Source organism: Zootoca vivipara, chromosome Z1, assembly GCF_965207765.1.
Source record: "Zootoca vivipara chromosome Z1, rZooViv2.hap1.1, whole genome shotgun sequence".
Classification (NCBI taxonomy): Eukaryota; Metazoa; Chordata; class Lepidosauria; order Squamata; family Lacertidae; genus Zootoca; species Zootoca vivipara.
The window spans coordinates 70,166,580-70,178,621 of NC_142583.1; the positions used below are offsets into that span (position 1 = coordinate 70,166,580).

The following is a 12,042-nucleotide window of genomic DNA, read 5'->3' on the forward strand; positions in this document are numbered from 1 at the left end:
AAAACCGGAGGCTTTTTTATTGGGTCATATAGGACAAGAGATTTTAAAAGGAGATCAAGTATTATTTATGTATGCGACAACCGCGGCAAGGACTTTGTTAGCCCAAAAATGGAAAACCCAGGAGTTACCGACGATCGAAGAGTGGCAGACGAAAATGATAGATAGACTATGCGGAACTAGCAAGACTGACTAGCAGGATCCGAAACCAGGGAGAGGCAAAGTTCCAAAAAGACTGGAGTAAATTTGTGGACTATATGGAGAGGAACTGTAGAAGTTTAAAGACACTTGCAGGATTGAAATAAATCCTACAAAATGACTTTAAGTAGAGGGAGTAAAGGAACTGCGAGATAAGAGTTGATAAGAAAACCAAATGAGGGGAGGGAGGGAAGTCAAAGCATTGGGAATTTGAGATAGGTGAATAGATGTTTAAAAGAGAAAAATTGTGTGTGTTGTGTTTGTTGTTGAATGTTTTGTTATTGTTTAATGTGTTTATTTGAAAAATTTAATAAATTGCTTTTTTTTTTTAAAAAAAAGAATTTGTATCTCATATGGAATACCAATCTAATAACAGGTGAACTTAGAGGGGTTATTTTTCGATTAACCGACAAGCAGCTCAGGGTATGTGTCATAAATGGTTTTTGCAGACACTCACGCTTTTATTTATTTTTAAAAAATCACACCCTGCTTTTCACATGTGTCTCAAAGCAGCTGACAAAGAAAAACCAAACAAAAAAAAATCATAAATAAATTTTGCTTTGAGACTAAAAGGCAAGAGAGCATGTCTGCATCAGTGCTATGAGTGCATTCAACAAGATTTGTGGAACTATTGGCAAGAGATATCAGAAAGTCCACTATAGGTGGATATCTGAGCCAGATTTCACCTATTATTAAACACTGCCACTTGATAACCAAAATTACGACCACCATCTGCTAAAACTGCTAAGCAGCACACAGTCTTACTATCTCCCATTTTTTTAAAAGCACCACCTTCGACTTCAAGGGTGCTCAGTGTCTCGGATCTTTGCTATAGTACCCATTTCTATTAGGTTTTACCATCAATCAGTTTGTGCTTGCTTTGGCTGCAAAAAAGATTTCTGCACTTATCAACACTGGCCACTGTCCAAAGGCCGGTGACTGACATTGCCTACCTTTCTGCAAGAATCTACAAGACGCAGGAGGGAAGCAGAAGAATGCATTGAAATTTCTTGGAAGTTTTTTTGGGGGGGGTCTTTTGTTTTAGAATCCTGCGAAACACCTTGGGAGAGGGGCGTGCATTGCAAGGGATCATCACCTTGTCGTGGTGAGTGGGCCTGATGACCCTTGTGAGCGAAGCCGTTGGGAATCTCATACTCCCAGCGGGGTCTTCCAAGGCGGAAATGTCAAAGGGGAGGAACTAGACAAAGAATGATCCAATAAGTCCTCAACGGCAGAGCAGGTGGATGATAACAAGCGGTATGTTACAATGGCTGTGAAGGCGGATGAAGGCTACAGCAGATAGGAATCTACCAGTTTCATAGCTGCCAAGTCTCCCGTTTTCCCCGGGAAATCCCCGTTTTTCCAGCTGTTCCTAGGTGAAAAAACTGATTTTTTTTGTTTTCCCCCGGTTTATTCTGGCGTGGCGGCCATTTTGGAACTGGGCGGAGCATGCTCAGAAGCAACTTTGGATGCTGCTCTGCCCAGTTCCAACATGGCTGCAGTGCGACTTCTGGCGCGGCGGCCATTTTGGAACTGGGCAAAGCAGCATCAAAAGTCACTTCTGAGCATGCTCCGCCCAGTTCCAAAATGGCGGCAGCGCTACTTCCGGTCTGCTATTTCCGGCCCGGTCCCTTATTTCTCTGACAGCAACTTGGCAGGCATGACCAGTTTGCCGTGACTACTTCATGCCATTGGAACAGAGCCTTACTGCGAAGACTGGGCATTGGTCAGCGTGCACTGATCTACACACATAAAACAAATTCACGCATAGGTGTCTTCCAAAAACCCATCCCACACCCCAAAAGTCCCACGGCAAACCCTTATCATGATCAACTCCCATCCGGAAACCAATGTCCCCACTGTGGAAAGACGTGTGGATCCAGAATTGGCCTCAACAGTGACTGACGGACTCATTGTTCAAACCGTGTTCATGGAAGGCAATGTTACTCGGCTACAAGTGATCGCCAAAGAAGGAAGAAGAAGAAGAAGCAAGAGGGAGGCAGGAAGAGACACGCCTAACCCGACTCCCGGCAACTGCTTTCCCACTGAACTCCACCCCCGCTGCTGCACCAACCCCTGCAGGTTCTAGATACGCACGGATCCAGAGCGCTGTTGGGGTAAGAGAGAAAGGACTGAAGCGCCCTCCTTCTGCACCACCATACAAACAAATCACATGTGTGGAATAAAATGAAGGGGGGGGGAGCCAGAAGACTCGGAGTAGCAGGCTTGCTAAGACGTATAGGACTGAATCAGACAAGTGTTGGGGATGCAAAGAGGTGGAAGGAACGTTCTTTCATATGTAGTGGACTTGTAAAAGGGTAAAAGAGTATTGGGGGGGGGGGAATCCATTATGAATTGAAAAAAATGTTTTAAAGTAGTTTTTAAAAACAAAACAAAAACAAACCTAGAGTCCTTTCCTTTAGGAATAATTCCCAGGTGTCAAACAAGGTTATTTAAGTATGCCACCACTGCGGCCTGCGTTTTTTTAGCCCCAAAATGGAAAACGAGTGAGGTCCCAACCAAAGAAGAATGGCAACTTAAGCTGATGAAATATGTGCAGCTTGCGGACCTAACTTATAGAATAAGAGAACAAGAAGAACATACGTTTAAAGAAGATTGGAAAATGTTTGTTGAATATACGGGGGGGAAACTGTGTACACTTGAAAACGTTGGTAGCATTAAGATAAATTCAACAGTGTAAATAAGTCTTGGTGGATGTAATACAGCGGAACCTCGGTTTACGACTACCTCCGTTTACGAACGCTTCGGCGAGCGAACGCCGCAGACCCGGAAATGTTTACATCCGGGTTCCGCGGATCGGACTGCGGTTGCAAACCGAGGTACCACTGTAATGGAATACGGAATGGTTTAGTTTATGTAAAATATACAGGGATTTATGATATGCAAAATGAAGCACGGAAGGAGAGGAAGGGAAGTCCTTGATATTTTAAGGATGTTTAAATGAACATTCTAAGTGGTAAAACATAAAATTTAATTAAAAAATATTTTTTTAAAAAAGACAGACGAGTCCTCAGGCCTCCTGGGGGCTGGATTCTCCCCCAAGCAATATGCCTCCCCAGTTACACCCTCCTCGCTACTTGTCTGGAAAACACGGTCCTTGCACTCTGGCAAACTCTCGCTTGCCTGGATGAAGGATGGAGAGGAGGAGGTACAGACAATACTCTGCTGTGCACAGGTAAAAAATATTTTTGCACCTGGGCACACCCAACACTTCCGGGGTGAGAGAAGCAGGTAAGGTTGGCTGGGGCCCTTCTCACCTGTGGCATTGCAGACCCCTGAGAGACACACCGGCAGCCTTCAGTTCAGAAACAGCTGCCCAGCCCTGCATTAGCCAAAGTCCAAACTGTGTCTATTCAACGTCTGGGCGCTTCTCCTAATTCCGTCCAATAAGTAAAGAGCCTTCAATACGAATTTAAAAGCCAACAAACCCAACGCCTGCGGCCGCAATTTTCTCCTTATTTTAACTTTGGATTTCGGAGCCCAATTCGGTTTCCTTCTGAAACGCGGTTCTGCACCACCAGCACCAGAAGTATAGAAATATATACCGGTATATGTTTAATTGTGTTTTGATGATCGCTCTTCCCTCACTTATGTTTTTAGCTGTTTCTATTTTAGCCGCCTTAAGTTCCTGGTCGGGGGGGGGGGGAGAGAGACGGGCTTTAAATAAATGTAATAATAAATAATCCTACCACTTCCTCTCGCTAAATTGAATTGCTATCCTTGCCATTTTTAGTATTTATCATTCAGTTTAAGACAAGGAGCTGCAGCCTAGGCCCCACGCAGTAACCTTGTGAGCTGGGATAGCTCAATAGAGCAGGAATCTCTTAAATCTCAGGGTCAGGGTTTTGCTTTCAGCCAGAACTCACTGGAAGTCAATTCTGGCATCTCTCAGGTAGGCGCTGTTGCCATTATAGGAGAACAAGGTGGTGAGCTCCGGAACCTCTTTCTTTTCTTTTAAATATTTAAAATCATTTTTATTAACCGTTAGAAAACACAAAACACAAAACCACCATAAATCATACAGAATCAACAAATCATAAAATCATACAAAACACAAACCATAAATACAAGAAAAGACAGTAAAAAATAAAGAGAAAATAAAGAGACAATAAAACATGCAATCAACTTCCAAGCATTGTAATGTACGTTCCCTACTGAAATATACAGTTTACCAAGCTTCTCCCTTCGATCATATCCTAACTTTCTATCCTGACATTTGTTTTTATCCGTAAACATCGTATGGGTCCTAATCTAGGCAAATCACCCACTTCGAGCTCATACCTTCTTTACGAAAATAATCTGTCACATAACTCCATTCTATCTTTAATTTTTGTTTTGGGGACCTTTCTAATTGCCGCCGTCATCCTCGCCAGATTCATATATTCTGCCAATTTAACGTTGATGGTATCTTATCTCCTTTTCCAGCACCTCTTTCTCTAGAAAAATAGCACTGCTCAGGGTCATGGGTTCAAGTCCCACGTTGGGAAGAAGATTCCTGCACTGCAGGGGATTGGACCATCGTGGTCCCTTCCAACATCTATGATTCTATATGTTGAAATTCATGTTTCACCAACACGGGATGCACTTTACTAAGGATAGTCCTTTTAGGAATTCTAGGTGCTGAAATCCCAAGGGAGCAGAAAAGACTATTTATGTATGCAACCACGGCTGCACAGACGTTACTGGCCCAGAGATGGAAAGAAGATAAAGTCCCTTCCAGAGAAGAATGGCAGATGAGGTTGATGGATTATGCTGAAATGGCTAAAATGACCGCAAGAGGCAGAAATAATGAAGTCCAAAATTTTAATAAGGAATGGGGGAAATGTATGGCTTATCTTAAAATCATTAGCAGAATTGGAATATCACTTGTAGTTTAAGGTGGAATTTTGGACATAATGGAGATGTAAAAGATTTGGACCATCCTAAAAGATGTGGGAGGAAATGATTCATGATTGGACCCACAAAGGGGAGGATGGAAGTCCAAGAGATTGCTTGGAATCTTGTTTTTATGATTTATGTTTGATATATCTCTGCAAAAATTTAATTTGAAAAACCAAATATTCTTTTTTAAAAAATGAAAATTAAATAATAAACATCCAGAAGAAGAAGAAGAAGAAGAAGAAGAAGAAGAAGAAGAAGAAGAAGAAGAAGAAGAAGAAGAAGAAGAAGGTGTACAGCCAAAGTGCACATGATTATATGGCTGCCTCTTGAGTCGGCAAGGACCATAGCTCAGTGGCAGAGCACTAGCCGTGCAAGCAGAAGATCCCGGGTTCAAGTCCTGGCATCCCCAAGGAGGGCTGCCAACCGGTGTAAATCACAAGAGGGGAGGGTGCTGCTGCATTGAGACGCAGATTCCGTATTTCCCATGGGCATCCGGTTGGTCCCTGCGATAATGGAGTGCAGGAGCAGAATCCTAGAGTTGGAAGGGACCCAGTGGTCATTTAGTCCAACCCCCCCTTGGCCCCATTCAGCGGGCAGGATTTCCTTATGTTCTGGAAAAGCCCCTTGAAACGCCTGAACTGCATCAATGCTCTTTTTTTTTTAATCCTGAAAATAATTGTTTGTGTGCCTGAAGAACCGCACAAACTTTTAAACTGCACAGATCACTTGAGATTTCTCAAAGCGAGCCCCTCGGCACTATTCCCTACATACAGTGCTGCAGCTCTCGTACGAAAGAGCAAATTTGCACGCAAAGTCAGAAGGCTTCATCCTCTGCCTTTTCCAGACAGCGCCTGCTCCCCCACCCCACCCACTTGTTCACCCTTTTTCCTTTTCTAAACTTGTCAGTTTGGCGGCGGGTGGGGAGGGGGGGGGCAGATGCTTTAAATACAAATCAGACGGAATTGGCAAGACTTTCCGTGAAGTATTCCCAGTATCAACATTCCTCCCCCCCCCTCTTTTCCCACCCCCAATATAAACAAGCCAGAGAGTCTCAGACTTTTCTTGCTGGTCCTATCGGAGACCCCAGAATACACTATAAACTGTAGCCTCCTCCATCTGGTTTCCTTAAGTCTTTGGCTGCAAATGGGAAGGAATGAAAACCATTCCATGGGTTTTGAGATGCCTCGGTGGCATGAAGTCTTAACCCAGTGATGGCGAACCTATGACACGCGTGTCAGACGTGACACGCAGAGCCCTCACTGTTGGCATGCGCCCCATCGACCCATTCACGCTGTTGTTGTTGTTCCCGCCCCCCCCCATTTGTTCTTCCGCTCCTCCTACAGCTTGTCTCCGCTGTTGCTGGTAGCCAGATTGGTTTTTTAACCCATTCTGTGCTGGTTTTTTCTGGTGCTTTGGCAGACTATGATTGGGCGTAACAGCGTTCGTTTTTTAACCCGTTCTGTGCTGGGGTTTTTGGCGCTTTGGCAGACTATGTCGGTGCTGCGTGTTAGTTCCAGCGAAGGTATTATTCATCATTTATTTCTGTTCTCTTTCCCTCAAAAAAAGCACATCAGCTTTGGGGCATCCCCCCCCAAAGCAAAGCAACTTTTGCACACACACACACCAAAAAAACCTCCAAAACTTTGGTCAGCAGCTCCCCCAAAAAAGCTCAACAACTCTGGGCACTTTGTGATAAATAAGGGTTTTTTGGTTTGGTTTGGTTAAATAATGAGTTTTTGGTTTATTAAATACAGTTATATATTACAATTATACATTTTTTTGTTATTTAAACTATCAATATCATGAAATTATGGTTTTTTTCTCGAAGTGACACACCACCTGAGTTATGCTCGGTTTTTTGGCGAATTTTGACACACCAAGCTCAAAAGGTTGCCCATCACTGTCTTAGCCACAGGTGAGATGGCAAATGGCAGGGCGTGGGGCAGGCAAAATGGCAAAATTGTTGGCACACGCTGCTTTCGGCTCTTTTCGGTTTCCTCGGACCCTTGTCCTTTGCGCCATCCAACAGCGATGCTTGCAATGCAATAGCTCTGCTCCGCATCCCCTTTGGTTAAATAATCATGCATGCAGCCAGGAATATGGATCTGCCCTAGAAAGGAGAGTCTGCTGTTCCAAGACCCCTTGACAATTCACTGTGTGTGTTTGTGTGTGTGTGTGTGTGTGTGTGTGTGTGTGTGTGTGTGTGTGTTTCATTTGGTAGAACAGGCAGACAGGCAACGCAGCAAGGAAATATCCCAGGACCATCTTGAATGGATTTGCTTCAGTAAAGCATTTGGGTTAATTCCACAGCCAGGCAAAGAATCTAGAGAGTTATAAACAAGGCAGACATACCAAACACAATGACAAAAGTAATTGGGGGGGGGGGGAGAGAGAATGCAATTCAAAAAGGCGGGGGCGGGGAAGGAGACAGAGGAACCAGAGACAACAACCGGAGCTGTCTGGGGACCTCGATGCCCTGGGGCAAGACTGCCGCTCCGGATTGCCAGCAAAAGCAATTAGTTGATCCCTGGAGTTCGCCAAGACTGAGAGAGACTAAGCAAGGCAACTCCTCTGCTACCCATGTAACCAGGGAGGGCTGCAAATCGCTCAGGACCATTAACCCATGTTACTTGCAGAGGAGAGCGACGAATTTGATGAAAGGGTCTCGGAAACCAAGCCTTACGAAGGACAGTTGAGAGCTGGGAAAGAGGAATTGTAGAGCTGGAAGGGAACCATCTATACTGCAGCGTGGGGCTCGAACCCCCGACCCCGAGATTAAGGGTCTCGCGCTCTACCAACTGAGCTATCCACAGGAGATGGAAACAGCATAGCCATCTTCTGATATCGGAAGATGGAGCAACATGGAAGATGGAGCAGGCATGTTTTCTCCTGCTCCACAGGGGAGGACCCGAACCAATGGAGTCAAATGACAGGAAAGGAGATTCCAAGTAACTTTCTTGAGCTGTTTTGGCAGTGGAGTGGATTCCTTCCTTCAGGAGGTGGTGCTCTCTCCTTCCCTGGAGGCTTTTAAGCAGAGGCTGGGTGGCCATCTGTCAGGGATTCTTGAGCTGAGATTCCTGCATTGCAGGGGGTTGGACTAGATGGCTTTTGGGTGTCCCTTCCAACTCTACAATTCCATGATCCCTCCGGGCGAGGGCCACATTCCCCAGAAAAGGAAAATCAACTTGCTTCCTGGACCCAAGAGCTCGTAACACAGAGCACCCTCCATCCTGCCAGTTTCTACTTATTGGCCCAAATCTATCTCATCGCCCCGTCCAGGCAACGGTCAAACACCTGAGCTGCCTTCTCCCGATTCATTTGGCACGGGGAGATGGAGTTGTGCGACATCACACCCTGACAAAGTCCCCCGGTGCTTTCATATAAATGGTGAATAGCAATGGAGAACAAGATTAACTCCCTGTAGGACGCCGCAAGAAATGATAAGATTTCTGATTGCCAAGTTCTGGATGAAGGAAGCAAGCCTCCTCCCTCCAGGAAACGTTTGGGAACTGCTGCTTTGAAGGGAGAACAGACAGCAAAGAGATCAAATGCAAAGAGGTCAGTCAGCGGGAGATAAAACAAGCAAACATGTGGGCACTGCAACAAGGTGTTGCAGCGCAGAGTGTTGCTATTCATGGTGCCAGGGGAGCCATACCGCCTCCCCCCCCCCCCCCGGGCCTGGGTTGCATCATGCCATTTGGGCTACATTAGCAGAAGATGAGTTTGCTACTCGTAAGGTAGGATTCTACTTGCCTGTTTCTTCGAAGAAGTAGCCGTTCCTGGACATCGCTGCCGGTGGACTTTCTAAAAGGAGAAATGAGAGAAATACAAATTAAGAGGGCAGCTCAGACAATTCAGGGGTTTCTTTTTAAACGAATGGACATTTATTCTTCGGCATGTTTCACTTTTCTTCCAGAATGTCTCCGTTACATGGATTTATCACATGAAAACGTAGGCATATTTGCAAGCGCTGGTTTCCATTAGCCTTTATTTATTAACATTTATTTATTATTATTTATTAGTAATCATTATTATTAAAACAGTGGTATCTTGGTTCTCAAACTTAATCCGTTCTGGAAGTCCGTTCTAAAACCAAAGCGTTCCAAAAGGCGTGCTTTCCCGTAGAAAGTAATACAAAATGGATTAATCCGTTCCAGACACTTTAAAAAACAACTCCTAAAACATCAATTTAACATGAATTTTACTATCTAACGAGAACATTGATCCATACAATGAAAGCAATAATCAATGTACTGCAGTCACACAACCAATCCATCAGTAGCTGAACTGGGTTCCACACAGTCACAAAAACAAAACAAAAAAGAGCCGCAAAAACAAAAACACAAAATAAATAGCAAAAACAGACAGATATCAGCGTAACACTCAAAACGGAAGTGTGGCACTCAAATCTGAAGCGTAACACTCAAAACGGACCATGTCCCGCTTCCGAAAAAAGTTCGCAAACAGGAACACTTACTTCCGGGTTTGCAGTGTTTGGGTTCCAAGTTGTTTGAGTACCAAGGCGTTTGAGAACCAAGGTACCACTGTATACGCTTTATCTCACCCAGGGCAACACAAAGCGACTTACAACCAACCAACCAGACAGGTAAAACCTCCCACAGAGATACATTAAACCCAAGAGGGGAAATAAATGCATTAAAAACATCTCACCCACTTCTAAAAGGCCACAGATAGTCAAAAGCCTGGTTATAGAATAAAGTGTTTGCCTGGTGCCTAAATACATGCTATAAAGGCCTTCCTTTGACTACGCGGTTCGTGAAAAAGTAGACTAGAATAAAGTCGACATGTTTTTACCGAAATGGCAACTCTTAAATGTTCTATGGGCAAGTTGAAGCAATCTGATCAGGATTCGTCCTGAACTTTTGTCTTCATTTCCGGGCAAATGGGCTGCTAGGAATCTCGCCGCGATAGGGGTGACGGATGAGCACAATGAGATTTGGAAAGAGAGCAGGCACCGGGGAAGAGGAAGGGCACAAAGCTTCAGGGCGACGCACACAAGAGGCTAATGCAATGTGAAACGGCACACAAGGCTTGCCAGGAGGCAGCAAAGAGGCTACTCTCGTTCACCATTACATAATCCCAGGGTCACCTGGAGACTCATCTCTGCCTTTGTTTACAGGCACCACATCCCTCACTTTCCTCCAGGTGCTTGTATATCAAAAAAAACGAGCCCTTGCCTTTTAAGGCAAGGATGGGGAGCCTGTGACTCTCGAGACGCTGAGGGACCCAGGGATGGTGGGAGTTGTAGTCTAGCAAACTGGGCAGAGAGCCTTCTTGGTAGTGGCGCCCGCCCTGTGCGAAGCCCTCCTGCAGATGGAAAGGAGATAGAAGTTCTAAACGCAAGTTTTTTAAAGGTAAAGGACCCCTGGATGGTTAAGTCCAATCAAAGGCAACTATGGGGTTGTGGTGCTCATCTCACTTTCAGGCCAAGGGCAGTGGCGAAGCTGCAAACTCCAGCACTGGGGGTGGAGATCAGGCGGGGGGGCGTGGCGCGCTGCCCGCGGGGCATGGCACCTGGTATGGTGGGGGATGCATGGTGTGTGTCCGGGGGCCAGCCGTGATGGTACCCCCCTTCCCAATGGTTCCAGGGGTGGTGCTCTCTCCCCCCCCCTCGTTCCTGGTCAGAGCTCTGGTCAGACCTCACCTAGAGTACTGCGTCCAGTTCTGGGCACCGCAGTTCAATAAGGATACTGACAAGCTGGAACGTGTCCAGAAGAGGGCAACCAAAATGGTCAAAGGCCTGGAAACGATGCCTTATGAGGAACGGCTTAGGGAGCTGGGTATGTTTAGCCTGGAGAAGAGAAGGTTAAGGGGTGATATGATAGCCATGTTCAAATCTATTAAAGGATGTCATATAGACGAGGGAGAAAGGTTGTTTTCTGCTGCTCCAGAGAAGTGGACACGGAGCAATGGATTCAAGCTACAAGAAAGAAGATTCCACCTAAACATTAGGAAGAACTTCCTGACAGTAAAAGCTGTTCGGCAGTGGAATTTGCTACCAAGGAGTGTGGTGGAGTCTCCTTCTTTGGAGGTCTTTAAGCAGAGGCTTGACAGGCATATGTCAAGAATGCTTTGATGGTGTTTCCTGCTTGGCAGGGGGTTGGACTAGATGGCCCTTGTGGTCTCTTCCAACTCTATGATTCTATGATTCCTCCACCAGTGGCCAAGGGAGCCAGCGTTTGTCCACAGACAGCTTTCTGGGTCATGTAGCCAGGACTAAACCGCTTCCAGCACAACGGAACACCATGACGGAAATGCTGTTGACCTTCCCGCCGCAGCAGTACCTATTTATCTACTTGCACTGGCGTGCTTTCGAACTGCTACCGTGTTTCTCCTATTATAAGACACGTTTTATATTTATTTTTTCCTGGAAAAAAACACACCGTGGCTTATTTTCAAGGGATGTCTTATTTTTTAATTAAGTACCGGTACCGGTATCTGTACAGACCACAGACCTGCTCCCACCGGGTCTTCGCGCGCGACAGGCAAAGGCTGCAGCCGGGTCCTGGGGCTGCGCGCGCTGCGCGCACTGCGCACTGACGCTGCAGCCAGGTCCCGGGATTAACGCGGCAGCAGCAACCCTTCTTTGCCACAGACCTGCTCCCACCACCCAGTACGGCTTATTTTCGAGGTATGCCTTATATTTTTCCACCTCAGGAAAATCCTGCCATGCCTTATTTTGTAGGGATGCCTTAAAATATGAGAAACACGGTAGGTTGGCAGGAGCTGGGACAGAGAGATGGGAGCTCACCCCGCCATGGGGATTCGAACCGCCAACCTTCTGATCGGCAAGCCCAAGAGGCTCAGTGGTTTACATCCCATGTTTTAGAAGACAGCCATGATTATGTTTTTGTATCTGACGTAAGCCACCCAGAGTGGCTGGGGCAACCCAGTCAGAGGGCAGGGGGCAAATAATGCTATTAC

General features: G+C 45.8%; 1 protein-coding gene across 2 annotated transcripts in view; it reads right to left on the reverse strand.

Moving 5' to 3' along the window:
* Positions 1-12,042, reverse strand: part of SLC4A11 (solute carrier family 4 member 11) — a 144,409-nt gene that overhangs the window by 94,725 nt on the left and 37,642 nt on the right. For both annotated transcript variants that reach the window (XM_035101166.3, XM_088661156.1), the window contains exon 2: positions 8,851-8,901. In XM_035101166.3, coding sequence (XP_034957057.3) covers positions 8,851-8,901 — 51 coding nt within the window. The remainder of the gene's footprint in view (positions 1-8,850; positions 8,902-12,042) is intronic.